General features: G+C 43.8%; 1 protein-coding gene across 8 annotated transcripts in view; it reads right to left on the bottom strand.

The window, feature by feature from the left end:
* The window catches only part of LOC139277433 (receptor-type tyrosine-protein phosphatase mu-like), a 1220924-nt gene that overhangs the window by 126016 nt on the left and 1076264 nt on the right, over positions 1-18644 (bottom strand). For all 8 annotated transcript variants that reach the window (XM_070895883.1, XM_070895900.1, XM_070895892.1 and 5 more), the window contains 2 exons: positions 11074-11150; positions 4346-4382 (listed from right to left, as the gene is read on the bottom strand). In XM_070895883.1, the coding sequence (XP_070751984.1) occupies positions 4346-4382; positions 11074-11150 (114 nt within the window). The remainder of the gene's footprint in view (positions 1-4345; positions 4383-11073; positions 11151-18644) is intronic.

Below are 18644 nucleotides of genomic sequence, written 5' to 3'. Positions count from 1 at the left end.
GATACATAGAAACATAGAAAATAGGTGCAGGAGTAGGCCATTCGGCCCTTCTAGCCTGCACCGCCATTCAATGAGTTCATGGCTGAACATGCAACTTCAGTACCCCATTCCTGCTTTCTCACCATACCCCTTGATCCCCCTAGTAGTAAGGACTTCATCAAACTCCTTTTTGAATATATTTAGTGAATTGGCCTCAACAACTTTCTGGGGTAGAGAATTCCACAGGTTCACCACTCTCTGGGTGAAGAAGTTTCTCCTCATCTCGGTCCTAAATGGCTTACCCCTTATCCTTCGACTGTCACCCCTGGTTCTGGACTTCCCCAACATTGGGAACATTCTTCCTGCATCTAACCTGTCTAAACTCATCAGAATTTTAAACGTTTCTATGAGATCCCCTCTCATTCTTCTGAACTCCAGTGAATACAAGCCCAGTTGATCTGTCTTTCTTGACAGGTCAGTCCCGCCATCCTGGGAATCAGTCTGGTGAACCTTCGCTGCACTCCCTCAATAGCAAGAATGTCCTTCCTCAAGTTAGGAGACCAAAACTGTACACAATACTCCAGGTGTGGCCTCACCAAGGCCCTGTACAACTGCAGCAACACCTCCCTGCCCCTGTACTCAAATCCTCTCGCTATGAAGGCCAATATGCCATTTGCTTTCTTAACCGCCTGCTGTACCTGCATGCCAACCTTCAATGACTGATGTACCATGACACCCAGGTCTCGTTGCACCTCCCCTTTTCCTAATCTGTCACCATTCAGATAATAGTCTGTCTCTCTGTTTTTACCACCAACGTGGATAACCTCACATTTATCCACATTATACTTCATCTGCCATGCATTTGCCCACTAACTTAACCTATCCAAGTCGCTCTGCAGCCTCATAGCATCCTCCTCGCAGCTCACACTGCCACCCAACTTAGTGTCATCCGCAAATTTGGAGATACTACATTTAATCCCCTCGTCTAAATCATTAATGTACAGTGTAAACAGCTGGGGCCCCAGCACAGAATCTTGCGGTACCCCACTAGTCACTGCCTGCCATTCTGAAAAGTCCCCATTTACTCCTACTCTTTGCTTCCTGTCTGACAACCAGTTCTCAATCCATGTTAGCACACTCCCCCAATCCCATGTGCTTTAACTTTGCACGTTAATCTCTTGTGTGTGACTTTGTTCAAAGCCTTCTGAAAGTCCAAATATACCACATCAACTGGTTCTCCCTTGTCCACTCTACTGGAAACATCCTCAAAAAATTCCAGAAGATTTGTCAAGCATGATTTCCCTTTCACAAATCCATGCTGACTTGGACCTATCTTGTCACCTCTTTCCAAATGCGCTGCTGACATCCTTAATAATAGATTCCATCACTTTACCCACCACCGATGTCAGGCTGACCGGTCTATAATTCCCTGTTTTCTCTCTCCCTCCTTTTTTAAAAAGTGGGGTTACATTGGCTACCCTCCACTCCATAGGAACTGATCCAGAGTCAATGGAATGTTGGAAAATGACTGTCAATGCATCCGCTATTTCCAAGGCCACCTCCTTAAGTACTCTGGGATGCAGTCCATCAGGCCCTGGGGATTTATCGGCCTTCAATCCCATCAATTTCCCCAACACAATTTCCTGACTAATAAGGATTTCCCTCAGTTCCTCCTCCTTACTAGACCCTCTGACCCCTTTTATATCCGGAAGGTTGTTGTGTCCTCCTTAGTGAATACCGAACCAAAGTACTTGTTCAATTGGTCCGCCATTTCTTTGTTCCCCGTTATGACTTCCCCTGATTCTAACTGCAGGGGACCTATGTTTGTCTTTACTAACCTTTTTCTCTTTACATATCTATCGAAACTTTTGCAATCCGTCTTAATGTTTCCTGCAAGCTTCTTCTCGTACTCCATTTTCCCTGCCCTAATCAAACCCTTTGTCCTCCTCTGCTGAGTTCTAAATTTCTCCCAGTCCCCGGGTTCGCTGCTATTTCTGGCCAATTTGTATGCCACTTCCTTGGCTTTAATACTATCCCTGATTTCCCTTGATAGCCACGGTTGAGCCACCTTCCCTTTTTTATTTTTACGCCAGACAGGAATGTACAATTGTTGTAGTTCATCCATGCGGTCTCTAAATGTCTGCCATTGCCTATCCATAGTCAACCCCTTAAGTATCATTCGCCAATCTATCCTAGCCAATTCACGCCTCATACCTTCAAAGTTACCCTTCTTTAAGTTCTGGACCATGGTCTCTGAATTAACTGTTTCATTCTCCATCCTAATGCAGAATTTCACCATATTATGGTCACTCTTCCCCAAGGGGCCTCGCACAACGAGATTGCTATTAATCCTCTCTCATTACACAACACCCAGTCTAAGATGGCCTCCCCCCTGGTTGGTTCCTTGACATATTGGTCGAGAAAACCATCCCTTATGCACTCCAGGAAATCCTCCTCCACTGTATTGCTTCCAGTTTGGTAAGCCCAATCTATGTGCATATTAAAGTCACCCATTATAACTGCTGCACCTTTATTGCACGCACCCCTAATTTCATGTTTGATGCCCTCCCCAACATCACTACTACTGTTTGGAGGTCTGTACACAACTCCCACTAACGTTTTTTGCCCTTTGGTGTTCTGCAGCTCTACCAATATAGATTCCACATCATCCAAGCTAATGTCCTTCCTAACTATTGCATTAATCTCCTCCTTAACCAGCAATGCTACCCCACCTCCTTTTCTTTTTATTCTATCCTTCCTGAATGTTGAATACCCCTGGATGTTGAGTTCCCAGCCCTGATCATCCTGGAGCCACGTCTCTGTAATCCCAATCACATCATTTGCACAGTTAATTCATCCACCTTATTACAGATACTCCTTGCATTAAGACACAAAGCCTTCAGGCTTGTTTTTTAACACCCTTTTTCCTTTTAGAATTTTGCTGTAAAGTGGTCCTTTTTGTTCTTTGCCTTGTGTTTCTCTGCCCTCCACTTTTCCTCATCTCCTTTCTGTCTTTTAATTTTGTCTCCTTTTTGTTTCCCTCTGTCTCCCTGCATTGGTTCCCATCCCCCTGCCTTATTAGTTTAACTCCTCCCCAACAGCACTAACAAACACTCCCCCTAGGACATTGGTTCCGGTCCTGCCCAGGTGCAGACCGTCCGGTTTGTACTGGTCCCACCTCCCCCAGAACCGGTTCCAATGCCCCAGGAATTTGAATCCCTCCCTGCTGCACCACTGCTCAAGCCACGTATTCATCTGCGCTATCCTGCGATTCCTACTCTGACTAGCACGTGGCGCTGGTAGAAATCCCGAGATTACTACTTTTGAGGTCCTACTTTTTAATTTAGCTCCTAGCTCCTTAAATTCGTTTCGTAGGATCTCATCCCGTTTTTTACCTGTGTCGTTGGTACCAATCTGTACCACAACAACTGGCTGTTCTCCCTCCCTTTTTAGAAGTCCTGCACCCACTTCTCGACATCCTTGACCCTTGCACCAGGGAGGCAACATACCATCGGAGTCTCGGTTGCGGCCGCAGAAACGCCTATCTATTCCCCTTACAATTGAATCCCCTATCACTATCGTTCTCCCACTCTTTTTCCTGCCCTCCTGTGCAACAGAGCCAGCCACGGTGCCATGAACTTGGCTGCTGCTGCCCTCCCCTGATGAGTCATCCCCCCCAACAGTACCCAAAGCAATGTATCTGTTTTGCAGGGGGATGACCACAGTGGACCCCTGCACTACCTTCCTTGCAGATCAGTCATGATCTATTTGAATGGTGGAACAGGCTCGATGGGGTTAATGGCCTACTCCTGTTCCTATGTTACCTTTCGGGACACAGAAGCCGGTTGGAAAAGTTGGTTTTCCCTGGCACTTGGGAGGCAGCAAAGTAAATGTCTTATTATCTGACTGTGTGCAGACTGAGATCTCACTCCATTGGCTTTTCGGCAGCCTGTATGAATCAGCCATAGCTGTTAGGAAAGAGACAGCGGTGCAGAGAAGACAGTAAAAAAAGCCATAAATCACAACTTTCAAACAGCCGCTCAGACACAAGCCAACACATGATCAGTTCTTTGTCTGTTGCAACCCACAAATGTCCCACAAAGTAAATGGGGTAGGGGTAGGAAGTCAGAGCAGTGGGAGTCTAGGCTTTAAAAGAACCCCACCTGACTTGAAGGCCTTCTGTACTATGAACATAACACAAGTGAATATCATGATATATATTCCTCTGTTCATTAATGCTGGTGAAAAGCCAGCATAATGATAAAACAGGAAAACCTGCATTATACTTACACTGACTTAAAAAAAAAACTAATATTAGCAAATGGTGGAAGATACATCCCTTAAAGAGGTCTATACACTTGCTTACCTTGTGTGGCGATATAATGATTTGGTCTGTGATAGCCCTGAAAAGAGATAAATAAAACATTAAAATCCTTGAGCGACATAATACAGAAATAGAAAATTCCCCTCAAGAGAGCTTTGATTTGTCCTAGTTTAGTAAAGTGGTCTAAAGAGGGTCAAATAATTGAAACAATTAACTACTGAAGATTGTGATACTGCTTCTGTACCAAATGAAAACATGCAAGGCAACTACATAGAACTGCATAGGATTACACAGGGTATACGGCACAGAAACCGGCCATCAGCCCAACCAGTCCATGCCAACGATTATGCTCCACTCAAGCCTCCTCCCGTCTCTTTCCTCATCTAACTCTGTCATCATAACCCTCTACTCCCTCATATACTTATCTAGCCTCCCCTTAAATGCATCTATACTATTGGCTTCAACCACTCCCTGTGGTAGTGAGTTCCACATTCTCATCACTCTTTGGGTAAAGAAGTTTTTTCTGAATTCCCTATTTGATTTCTTGGTGACTATCGTAATATTGATGGCCTCTAGTTATACTCTTCCCCACAAGTGGAAACATTCTCTGTATCTACTCTTCCATAGTATAAAAAAAAATCATTTTTACCTATTTTTAGTTTATTCAGCTGGCTGAAAATCAGATACTATAGAAAACACAAATCTTATTAGCATGCAGGTTGTGTGAATGGAAATGTATGGGGGAGTGGGGAATCATTAGAGTAACAAAGAATTTTTTTTAAAGTAGATTGTTTCTAAATATACTACCTGTATTAGAATTCTGTTTAGTGTCAGCATAAGGAGCTCTCTTTAAATACTAAACTAATTCAAAAATTATTAACCCAGTTTATTATTTTAAATAAAAAAAAGAAAGTGCTGGGACTTCACTAAAGGTTGATCGATATCTGAAAGATAGGTTAGTTTTCTGGTTGTGACCCTTCATCAGGCTTGATCCCACCCAAAATGCTAACCTATCTTTACTCTTCCAGATCCTGGTCGAGCTGTTACACATTTTACAGCATTTTCTGTTTTGATCTGATATATATATCTCCATCATTTTTTTAAATTCATTTCTATTTTTCTATTGTTCCTTTTAAATACAGCGATTGAATACGCCAAATTCTGTTTTGATGACATGTGGCTGTGGGAATTTTACAGGTGTCTTACAGATTATAGTCCATAATCCTTGCATTTATAATTAGGGTCTTTTTTTTCCGAGACATAGGTTTAGAACTGTTACATCTCTAACTTTTTCGAGTTCTGACGGAAGGTCATCAACCTGAAATTGGGTTGATTTTAACCTTACTCGTTCAGCAGAAACCTGGCGGATCGGCAGTTAAAATCGCCTTGGCTCTTGCTTATCGGAAAGCTGCCACGATCGCAGCATCTGCAATTTTAACCCGCTCGCCTGAGCAGGCAGCAATGACAGGCGCCCGGAGCCAACAGGGTCCTTCTTACATCAGCATGTGGTGGCATCATTGAGACCCGACTGTGATTTTAACTCAGGCCTGAGTTAAAATCGGGGCCAACTTTCTTCCTCTCTCCACAGATGCTGCCTGCCCTGCTGATTATTTCCAGTATTTTCTGTTTCTATTTCACATTTCCAGCTTTTGTGACTACAGCGCCGACTGAGACTTTCCAATTCCACACAGACTGGAAATCAAACCGGAAAACTTCAAATTCTTTACCGCTTAGTAGCTCTTGGGTCTGGTTTATTTTTATAAACGACAAAAATGTAAGGCCATTCAGATCTATGGAAACCCATAGCAATCATGAGTACAATAACTATCTTTTTTAAACGACTAAAAAAATGATTAAGAAAGGGAAGATAGACTATGAAAGTAAACTAGCACAAAATATAAAAACTGATAGCAAGAATTTCTATAGGTATATAAAAAGGAAAAGTATGACTAAAGTAAATGTTGGTTCCTTAGAAGACGAGACCAGGGAATTAGTGATGGGAACTTGGAGATGGCAGAAACTCTGAACAAATATTTTGTATCAGTCTTTACAGTAGAGGACACTAACAATATTCCGACAGTGGATAGTCAATGGGCTATAGAGGGGAGGAACTTAACACAATCACAATCACTAAGGAGGTGATACTCAGTAAGATAATGGGACTAAAGGCAGATAAATCCCCTGGACCTGATGGCTTGCATCCTAGGGTCTTAAGAGAAGTAGCGGCAGGGATTGTGGATGCATTGGTTGTAATTTACCAAAATTCCCTGGATTCTGGGGAGGTCCCAACAAATTGGAAAACTGCAAATGTAACGCCCCTATTTTAAAAAGTAAGCAGACAAAAAGCAGGAAACTATAGACCAGTTAGCCTAACATCTGTGATTGGGAAAATGTTGGAGTCCATTATTAAAGAAGCAGGACATTTGGAAAAGCAAAATTCGACCAGGCAGAGTCAGCATGGATTTATGAAGGGGAAGTCATGTTTGACAAATTTGCTGGAGTTCTTTGAGGATGTAACGAACAGGGTGGATAAAGGGGAACCAGTGGATGTGGTGTATTTGGACTTCCAGAAGGCATTTGACAAGGTGCCACATAAAAGTTTGCTGCATAGGATAAAAGTTCACGGGGTTGGGGGTAATATATTAACATGGATAGAGGATTGGCTAACTAACAGAAAACAGAGAGTCGGGATAAATGGTTCATTCTCTGGTTGGCAATCAATAACTAGTGGGGTGCCGCAGGAATCAGTGCTGGGACCCCAACTATTTACAATCTACATTAACGACTTGGAAGAAGGGACTGAGTTTAACATAGCCAAGTTTGCTGACAATACAAAGATGGGAGGAAAAGCAATGTGTGAGGAGGACACAAAGAATCTGCAAAAGGACATACAGGCTAAGTGAGTGGGCAAAAATTTGGCAGATGGAGTATAATGTTGGAAAGTGTGAGGTCATGCACTTTGGCAGAAAAAAATCAAAGAACAAGTTATTATTTAAATGGAGAAAGATTGCAAAGTGCCACAGTACAGCGGGACCTGGGGGTACTTCTGCAAGAAATATAAAAGGATAGTATGCAGGTACAGCAAGTGATCAGGAAGGCCAATGGTATCTTGGCCTTTATTGCAAAGGGGATGGAGTATAAAAGCAGGGAAGTCTTGCTACAGCTATGTAAGGTATTGGTGAGGCCACACCTGGAATACTGTGTGCAGTTTTGGTTTCCATATTAAGAAAGGATATAGTTGCTTTGGAGGCAGTTCAGAGAAGGTTCACTAGATTGATTCCAGGGATGAGGGGGTTGACTTATGAGGAAAGGTTGAGTAGGTTGGGCCTCTACTCATTGGAATTCAGAAGAATGAGGTGATCTTATCGCAACGTATAAGATTATGAGGGGGCTTGACAAGGTGGATGTCGAGAGAATGTTTCCACTGATGGGGGAGACTAGAACTAGAGGGCATGATCTTAGAATAAGGAGCTGCCCATTTAAAACAGAGATGAGGTGGAATTTCTTCTCTCAGAGGGTTGTAAATCTGTGTAGTTCACTGCCTCAGAGAGCTGTGGAAGCTGGAACATTGAATAAATTTAAGACAGAAATAGACAGTTTCTTAAACGATAAGGGGATATGGGGTTATGGGGAGCGGGCGGGGAAGTGGGGCTGAGTCCATGATCAGATCAGCCATGATCTTATTGAATGTCGGAGCAGGCTCGAGGGACCGTATGGCCTACTCCCGTTCCTATTTCTTATGTTCTTATTAACAGAACGTGTACAGTAACATTGTGGTTATGTTACTAGATTAGTAATGCAGAGGCCTGGACTAATGATCTGGAGACATGAGTTCAAATCCCACCATGACAGCTGGGGAATTTAATTTCAATTAAAAATAAATCTGGAATATAAAGCTCGTACAGTAATGTTGACTGAAATGAAACTACCGGATTGTCGTAAAAACCCATCTGGTTCACTAATGTCCTGTAGGGAAGGAAATTTGCTGTCCTTACTGGGTCTGGCCTATATGTGACTCCAGACCCACAGCAATGTGGTTGACTCTTAACTGCCCTCTGAAATGGCCTAGCGAGCCACTCAGTTGTATTCATGAAGATGGCTCACTACCACCTTGTCGAGGACAATTAGGGATGGGCAATAAATGCTGGCCTTGGCACTGATGCCCACATCCAGTGAATGAATAAAATAACTGTCATCAGAACAGCAAGGGAAAATGGCTGGAACCCTCACACAATTCTTTCCAGATAAAACATTAATTATTTAAATAAACAACTCTGTACTATATAGAGCTAAGAGTAGGGCCTATTGAGACCGTAAAGGTAACCTGTGTGTGGAGGTGGAAGATATAGATATGGTTCTTAATGAATACTTTGCGTCTGTTTTTGCTAAAGAGAGGGGCGATGCAGACATTGCATCAGGGAGGAGGAGTGTGAAATATTAGATGGAATAAACATAGTGAGCGAGGAAGTATTAAGGGGTTGAGCAGCTTTGAAAGTGGATGAATCCCCAAACCTGGATGAAATGTATCCCAGGCTGCGAAGAGAAGCAAAGAAAGAAATAGCAGAGATTCTGACCATCATTTTCCAATCCTCTCTGGCTACAGGTGTGGTGCCAGAAGACTGGACGATTGCTCACATTGTACCCTTGTTTGAAAAGGGAGAAAAGGATAGACCGAGTAATTACAGGCCAGTCAGCCAACCTCGGTGGTGGAACAATTGTTGGAAAAATTCTGATGGACAGGATAAATCTTCATTTAGAAAGACACAGATTAATCAAGGACAGTCAGCATGGATTTATTAAGGCCATGTCTGACTAACTTGATTGAATTTTTTGAGGAGGTAACAAGGATGAGGGTAGTGCGTTTGATGTAATGTATATGGATCCTAGTAAGGCTTTTGATATTGTGCCACATGACAGACTGGTCGCGAAAGTAAAAGCCCATCAGAGCCAAGGCTAAGAGGCAAGTTGGATTCAAAATTGGCTCAGAGATGGGAAGCAGAGGGTAATGGTTGATGGGTGTCTTTGTGATTGGAAGGCTGTTTCCAGTGGGGTTCTGCAGGGCTCAGTACTAGGTCCTTTGTTTTTTGTGGTATATATCAATGATTTAGACTTGAATGTAGGGGATATGATTAAGAAGTTTCAGATGATACAAAAATTGGCTGTGTGGTTGATAATGCGGTAATGCATTTGGTGAGGGCTAACAAGGCAAGGCAATACACAATAAATGTTTGGACACTGAGAAGTGTAGAGGAACAAAGGGACCTTAGAGTGCATGTCCACAGACCCCTGAAGGAAGCAGGACAGATAGATAAGGTGGTTAAGAAGGCTTATGGAATATTTGCCTTTATTAGCCGAGGCACAGAATACAAGAGCAGGGGAGTTGTGCTTGAACTGTATAAAACACTAGTTAGGCCACAAGCTAGAGTACAGCGTGCAGTTCTGGTCACCACATTACAGGATTGCACGAGAGAGGGTACAGAGGAGATTTGTGAGAAGGTTGGCAGGACTGGAGAATTTTAACTCTGAGGAAAGATAGGCTGTTGTAGAGGCAGAAACCCTCACCACATTTGACAAGTAATTGAATATGCACTTGAAGTGCTGTAAGCTACAAGACTACGGACCAAGAGCTGGAAAGTGGGATTAGACTGGATAGCTTTTTGTCGGCTGGCACGGACACGATGGTCCAAATGGCCTCCTTCCATGCTGTAAATTTCTATGATTCTATGAAGTTAGGTTAAGAGATGTCATTGCTGTGGAATGAAATGTTTCCATGCTTTTAACCCACTATCAGCTTGAAGCACTCCCAGAGTAGGTATTCTATGGATGAAATGCAAAATAAAGGCCCATCTACTATGGGTAAGAATTCCTTTGCTCAGAATGTGACTTATATTTGTAAATATTTCATTATAGAATAATAGAATCATGGAATGATACAGCACAGAAGGGGACTATTTGGCCCATTGAGTCTGTGCCGGCTTTTCCGAAGAGCAATCAGTTAGTCCCACTCCCCTGCTCGTCCCCATATCCGTACAATTTTTTCTCCTTCAAGCATTTATCCAATTCCCCTTTGAAGGCTACAATTGAATCGGTTTCCACCACCCTATCAGGCTGCGCAGGCCAAATCCTTGTTGCGTAAAAAAGTTTCCCCTCATGTCGCCTCTGGTTCTTTTGTCAATTACCTTAAATCTGTGCCCTCTGGTTATCAACCCTTCAGCCATGGGAAACAGCTGTCTTCTTTTAGTAAGTGGTTAGGATTTCATGAGCAATAGTGGACCGGAAATCTTCACAAATACACAAGGTAATCACAGGTATTCTTTGCCCCATGCGGCTCAACCATAACCCTAAAAGCACCCCCTACGGCATAATAATTCAGTCCAGCTCAGACTAAAGGGATGTAAGTATCCATTCTTTGCCAGTTAGAAGTGAACATGAATGTGCGACAGTTAGTTCCTAATGGGCACAAGCTCACTGAACAAAACTGCCCATAATCAGCATTAAACTGACAGGCTCACTTTGTGAATTCGCAGAATGATTGGTGCGGGAAATGCAAATGTCATGCTAGCATAGTAAGACATGATGTTCAGAGATTGCCAATTTGTTAGGACAGAGTAGAAGGAGCTTTAATCTATCTCTGAGCTGAAAGTATTTTGATACTGGCAGCTGGTACCAAAAGGATTCTCTATTCACTCACACTGACCCATAATCGGCTAAAAAAAAAACACACAATGAAAGCCTCATTCAAGTTTCTATTGAGTAATTCAGTTACTTACTTCCACATAGTTTGCATTAATGTAATCAGAATTTGCGTCTCCTTCCAATGGCTGCAGTCTGACCCGAGAATGATCATCTGAAAGAGAAAACAATCAACACCGATCAATGAACAAATATCTAAAGAAAGAGGGAAGTCTAGAGTGCCTGCTTTTGGTTCAAAATAAAAAGAGGAGGGGGTCCGGCCCCGATTTTAACTCCAGGTGGATTCCCCGCTCAGGCCCGAGTTACACACAGTCGGGTCTCAATGATATCATCATGCATATGTAAGGAAGGACCCTGTTGGCTTCGGGCGCCTGTCCTTGCTGCCTGCTCAGGAGAGCAGGTTAAAATTGCAGATTTTGCGATCATGAAGGCTTTTGGCCAATAAGAGCCAGAGTGATTTTAACTGCCCAGCCTCAGGCTTCTGCTGAGCGAGTAGGTTTAAAAGCGTCCCCAGCATCCCAAATTTCAGACATTATTACTGGCGGCTCAGACCCAAGTAATTGTGGCCTGATCCCTGCCCACCCCAACCCCAACCCCAACCCAGATCCCAGCCCCCCTCCCCCGCACCTGACCGCTTTCTACAAATCTCATGGCTGCAGATGGAGCCAGGACCTCCCTCCCAACACCTTGCTGCCTTACACAGCACGCCATTTATACACTTGCAGAAGCCACTGGTAGAGAGCCATTGTCACTACAACTCTCTCTGCCTGAAGACAGATGTGTGCACCTTTAAAGATCCCACATGGTCGATCAGCTCTCTTCCCAGAGAGACAAAATGGGGATTTCTCAGAAGAATTCACCTCAGCTGGATGCAGAATCGAGAATGAGAAAAGGAATCACCAGATTAGGCCAGCTACTCCATGAGGAACATATTATGCATTTTGCCACCAGTTGCCTGACAAATTTCACCTCGCCCAACATGACTGATACCACTATCTTCCCGACTCAAGCACGATGGCCTGAATGACCTCCTTCAGTGCTGTATTATTTTATGAAGTATTACCTCTGGGACCCTGCAATGCTTTGCTGGCCAGCATGAACCAATCCTCTTGGAACTTTCCTTCCACCCCTCTTGTGGACACATCTGCACCCTGTGCACCATTCTTACCCCCATGACTAAGGACGGAAGAGAAAGCCTCGGGGCAGCACAGGAATAAGAGTTATGCGGACAGACAAGGGAGGAGGAATGGCAAAGCATATGGGGGTTAGGTCCTAAACAGCACAGCTGCAGTAAAGTGCATTAGGGCCATCTCAAATTCATATACCACATATGAGTATATTCAACGCTGAGATCGATAGATTTTTGGACTCTCGGGAAACCAAGGGATATGGAGATCGGGTGGGAAAGTGGTGTTGAGATCGAAGATGATCTCATTGAATGGCGGAGCAGGCTCGAGGGGCCCTACGGCCAACTCCTGCTCCTAATTCTTATGTTCTTATACTACAACATGCACCTGCTCCATAAATTCCATCTTTCCATTGCAGGTGACTGCTGGAGGGGCAATGGTCAGAGCAGCACCCTCCAGCACATATTCTGGCCATGTGCCCACATCCAGTCATTCTGGATAGAAGTCCAGCAGATAACTAGGAACATGCTTGGCCTCATTATCCCAGAGAACCCAGCTCAGTGCTTGTTGGGCCTGCCGACTGCAGAGACCAGCAGACTGGCATAACAGTCGTTAACAAGAGGATGCCACCCTCTGTGGCTGAATGCAGTCCCACCCACGAGAAAGATGTGACTGTAATACACTTGAGACACCTCCCAATCAAAATGAATGATGTTTGGTCTCCACCTAGTATTGTGGAAATGTCTGGCAGCCTGGGGCCGATCACAAACTACCTCCTCGGCACAATACCCCAATACCCCAACCCATTTACGGCATGCTCGATTTGCCCTTCCACTGACGTCAATGGATGGTGAAATCAGGCGTGGTGTAAAATGGATGGCCAATTTGATGTCACCCATTTTACCCCTTTGCCAAAGTTCCATTTTCCGCAACTATTCACAGACTTCGATGATGGGATAGAAAGCCACATATCCAACTTTGCCGAGGGCACAAAGATAGGCGGCAGTGTAGATGAAAACATAAAAGGATATTGATAGATTAAGTGAATGGCAAAACTGTGGCAAATGGATTTCAGTGTAGGCAAATGTGAGGTCATCCACTTTGGACCTAAAAGGATAGAACAGGGTACTTTCTAAATGGTGAAAAGCTAAAAACAGTGGAGGTCCAAAGAGGACGTGAGGGTCAGGTACTTAGATCATTAAAATGTCATGCAGGTGCAGAAAATAATCAAAAAGGCTAATGGAATGCTGGCCTTTATATCTAGAGGACGAGAATACAAGGGGGTAGAAATTAATCTGCAGCTATACAAAACCCTGTTAGATCACACCTGGAGCACTATGAGCAGTTCTTGGCATCTTAGGAAGGATGAGGTCCTTACTACTAGGGGGATCAAGGGGTATGGCGAGAAAGCAGGAATGGGGTACTGAAGTTTAATGTTCAGCCATGAACTCATTGAATGGCGGTGCAGGCTAGAAGGGCCGAATGGCCTACTCCTGCACCTATTTTCTATGTTTCTATGTTTCTATGATATACTGGCCTTGGAGGGAGTGCAGTATAGGTTTACCAGAATGATACCCGGACTTCAAGGGTTAAGTTACATGAATTAGGTTTGTAGTCCCTCGAATTTAGAAGGTTAAGGGGAACAGATAGGGTAGATAGAGAGAAACTATTTCTGCTGGTTGGAGAGTCTAGGACTAAGGGGACGTAGTCTAAAAGTTAGAGCCAGGCATTTCAGGATTGAAATTAGGAAACACTTCTACACACAAAGGCTAGCAGATGTTTGGAACTCTCTTCCACAAATGGCAATAGATCAACTGTTAATTTTAAATCAGAGATTGATAGCTTTTTGTTGACTAAAGGTATGAAGGGCTATGAGCCAAAGGCAGGTATATGGAGTTAGGTTGCAGATCAGCCATGATCTCATCGAATGGTGGAGCAGGTTCGAGGGACTGAATAGCCCACTCCTGTTCCTATGTTCCAATCATTCTGTGACCACTGTCCTCCAGGAATGCTATGACTTCTATTTCTTGTACATTTTCTGGTTCATTTCTGAACACTGGGTCAAGATGAAAATTGTCCCATGTAGCTTCCTTGACGGTCAAGAAACATTCATGTACTACATCTACCAGCTCTGACTCCAAACTACTTGCATGTTCCCATTTTATATGAGGTTAATTGAAGTCTGCCATTAAAGTAATTTTCCTCTTTTCATATACCCTTCCTCTTTCTTTATAGAGCAAACTGTCCTCCTTCTTATTCTGATTAGATGCCCTATAGCATAACCCTAGTGATAACTTTGATTTTTTTTTACATGAGAGATAATTAATCAGAATAATTAATTTTGTAGCTGCACAAGTAGAAATTAGCACAGGTGACCAAAAGCTTGGTCAAAAAGGTAGGTTTTAAGGAGCGTCTTGAAAGAGGAAAGAGAGGTAGAGAGCTAGAGAGATTTAGGTAGGAAGTTCCAGAGCTTGGGGCCTAGGCAACAGAAGACATGGCCACCAATGGTTGAGCAATTAGAATCAGGGATGCTTAAGAGGGCAGCATTGGAGGAGCGCAGCCATCTCGGGAAGTTGTGGGGCTGGAGGAGGTTACAGAGATAGGGAGGGGTGAGGCCATGGAGGGATTTGAAAATAAGGATGACAATTTTGAAATCGAGGCGTTGCTTAACTGGAATCCTATGTAGGTCAGCGAGCACAGGGGTGATGGGTGAGTGGGACTTAGTGCGAGTTAGGACACGAGCAGCCGAGTTTTGGATCACCTCTAGTTTACGTAGGGTAGAATGTGGGAGGCCAGCCAGGCATGCCAGGAATAGTCAAGTATAGAGGTAACAAAGGCATGGATGAGGGCTTCAGCAACGGATGAGCTGAGGCAAGGGCAGAGAGGGGCGATGTTACGGAGGTGAAAACAGGTGGTCTTAGTTATGCTGCAGATATGTGGTCGAAAGTTCATTTCAGGGTCAAACAGTCTGGTTCAATGTCGGACCGAAGTTGGGGAAAGGGATGGAGTCAGTGGTTCAGGATCTTTTTCAGTCCATTTTATCTTTTTCAAACATTTTTTACTCCTGAATGATATATTCATTTTAATATCAGCTGGGAAGGTGCTTGGGTGGTGGCCTCAACATAGCTGCTAGATCGAGGAGAATCCTGCCTGGGTTCACTCTCCTGGGGCTCAAATTTGCCCAGGAGTTGCTCCGTTTTTTTTGGAGCAACTTGATTTTTCTGGAGTATCTTAAAAATCCCCATTCTGCACATTTAATTTGCGCCAGTGTAAGTGAGTTAGTTAGGATTTTTTTTAGTTTAGGTTTTTTTTCAAAAGGGGGCATTACCACCAGCCACCTATGCCTGTTTTGGCCATTTAAACCAGTTTGGACAGCTAATAGTTGCTCCAAACTAACTTCGGCCAGCATATGTGGCCACTTGTGGCCGCACAGAAAATCCTTGCGGAGAATTAAGAAATCAGCGCAGGTAGCCAGAAATAGGTCGGCGGGGTGGGGGCGGGGAAGCGGGGGGAAGGGAAGCGGAGAGGCCCAATATGTTGACATTTTCCCAATGCTTAGGGAAGTGACAATGAAGTTTCATTTAAAACCATTAACATTTTTAGATGGTAATTGGACCAAATCAATTTGGTGCAACATTTAATCACTGCCATTTGCTATCAGAACAGTGTATATTCAACTACATTACATTCAACACCTATTAATAAAAAAACAGTATGGCAGCTACACGTTGCAGGCTGGGATGATCCGAAGGCAATTCACACCATTCCCTTCACCGAGGTTTGCTTTGCTTTTGCATTAGCTAGTACACATTTTACCTTTACGTCTAGTGACAACATCGAGCACCTCCAGGCCAAGTATCACTCGATCAACCTACATAATTGTCCCAACAATGCACCTCAACTACATCTTCAAGCAGGTTTCATCGCAGTCCAGGTTTCCACGTCCCACATTCGCAGTCCTGATAGTTTCTAAATGAGTCTGGCAGTTAGCTCTATCTAGGATAGATGAGCTCATTTTATGCTGTAAAATGAGCTCATCTCCACTGAGAATAGGACTCAAACTATCCGTGAGTCTTTCACTTGACTTTCTTCATAACTGACAGAGAGGCGAATCACCACTCACACTTCCGGAGACGGGAAGGCACCGGCCAGCCTGTGCGGCAGGCCACTTGGCCCGGGATAGGGGCGGGGCGCATTGGGTCCCACGCTGCAGGCACGCATCATCATCATCATCATCATCATGGGAGGAGCTACCGCGCATGCGCGAACGCTTTACTGCGCATGTGGATAGCTGCTGGCATTCTTTTAGGTGCAGGGCCCTAGACTCCGCCCCCCACTGTGATTGCCACGCCATCATGTCAAGCACTAGGATGGTCCACAGAATGGGGAGAATACGGCGATATATTTTCGGCGCCGTTTTGAGAGCAGAAAGTCGGCGTACCTCAGGTAAGTATGCCATAAAAACCGGACGGTCAAATTTGGGCCCCTGATTACTATCCAGTGACTGCGACTGGAATGAGAGTGTGTGGAAGTTGGATAAGAACTGCATCGGGCTTCACCTCGGTCAAAATGTCTGCCAGCCCACATTGGTCAGGCTCACCAAAGAATTGGCAGTTGGTGACGGTACCAGACATCTGCCAGCATCCACGGCGCTGTATGCCCACCACCAAGGAAGGAGAAATGGGAGGGGGAAATAAAAGATTCTGCACTTGCTGATTCCTGGCATTTTCATGCACAACTATTAGGCTTACGACAATATCATTAGCCTCTGCTACGAGCAGGGGACATTATTGTTGGTGCACAAACTAGAATGTGACCGAACATTGCTGCAAAACTCTGAATGGCATTTACATATAGACAACATCGCTAGTAGGAAAATAAGCAATTTAAATTTGGGATTTTTTGTCTGCATCTGAAACAGAGAAGTGGAGCGATGAGTCCCGAATTAATTCACGTGTCAAACGCGGAAATCACAAAGGGCGCTATCTTGCAATGACATTCACCAACCTGTATTATCCCAGCGATAGCCTTGAAAATTCTAAAAGCTCTTCATATCATGAGAAATAATGGATATGCAATTGCATCAGTTGTCTTATCTTAGTCTCAGATTGAAACAAATGTACTTGATACTCTTGATACAAGTTATTGTATTATTAGCTATTAAATATGGAAGTGGAATGAACAATTGCAGGTGAAATTTAATATTAAGAAGTGCAAAATATTGCATGTAGAAAGGAGAAATGGTCTGCACAAATACTCTGCGCATAATGCTGAAATAATTAAACATGTAGTTAAAAGGAGATCTTGGTTGCTACGATATACAACTGGGTAGAAATTGGTCCTCATTGTACGCATTTTCAGGGCTGTAAATGGGAGTAAAATGACCACTGTGGAGACAGGGCTACAACACTGAATTTGCCCAATTGCATCATATGGCTTGAGAATGAATTCCATTGCACGCCTTCACAATTCCAGTGATATTATTCACTCCCTTAGGCAGTCTGAGCATCTTACTTTTATGTAAGTTGACTCACACTGCCATATACCTTGTATAATAGCACAACCTAGGGCTGTAACAATAGCATGCCTTTGCGAATTGGGTTGGATATTTGTGTCTTTAGCACTTGTCCTGGGGAAGTGTTTGCTAGTGCTTTTGGGGAGGGGTTAAACTAATTTGGCAGGGGGATGGGAACCTATGCAAGGAGACAGAGGGAAGGAGAATGGGGGCAGAAGCAAAAGATAAAAAGAAGAAAAGTAAAAGTGGAGGGCAGAGAAACTCAAGGCAAAAAGCAAAAAGGACCACATTCCAGCAAAATTCTAAAGGGGCAAGGGGTGTTAAAAAGACAAGCCTGAAGGCTCTGTGCTTCAATGCGATAATAAGGTGGACAAATTAACTGCGCAGGCAGCAAGTAACAAATATGATATAATTGGCATCATGGTGACATGGCTCCAGGGTGACCAAGGCTGGGAACTCAACATCCATGGGTATTCAACATTCAGGAAGGATAAACAGAAAGGAAAAGAAGGTGGAGTGGCATTGCTGGTTAAAGAGGAAATTAATGCAATAGTAAGAAAGGACATTAGCTTGGATGATGTGGAATTGGTATGGGTGGAGCTACGGAATACCAAAGGGCAGAAAACGCTAGTGGGAGTTGTTTACAGACCACCAAACAGTAGTAGTGAGGTTGGGGACAGCATCAAACAAGGAATTAGGGATGCGTGCAATAAAGGTACAGCAGTTATCATGGGTGACTTTAATCTACATATAGATTGGGCTAACCAATGGGGTGGAGAAGGATTTCCTCGAGTGTATTAGGGATGGTTTTCGAGACCAATATGTCGAGGAACCAACTAGAGGTTTGGCCATCCTAGACTGGGATATGTAATGAGAAAGGACTAATTAGCAATCTAGTTGTGCAAGGCCCCTTGGGGAAGAGTGACCATAATAAGGTAGAATTCTTTATTAAGATGGAGAGTGACAGTGTTAATTCAGAGGCTCGGGTCCTGAACTTAAGGAAAGG

The sequence above is a fragment of the Pristiophorus japonicus genome, chromosome 1 (assembly GCF_044704955.1).
Source record: "Pristiophorus japonicus isolate sPriJap1 chromosome 1, sPriJap1.hap1, whole genome shotgun sequence".
Classification (NCBI taxonomy): Eukaryota; Metazoa; Chordata; class Chondrichthyes; family Pristiophoridae; genus Pristiophorus; species Pristiophorus japonicus.
The sequence above is the reverse complement of the archived record's forward strand: the minus strand, read 5'-3'. Positions and strand labels throughout refer to the sequence as shown.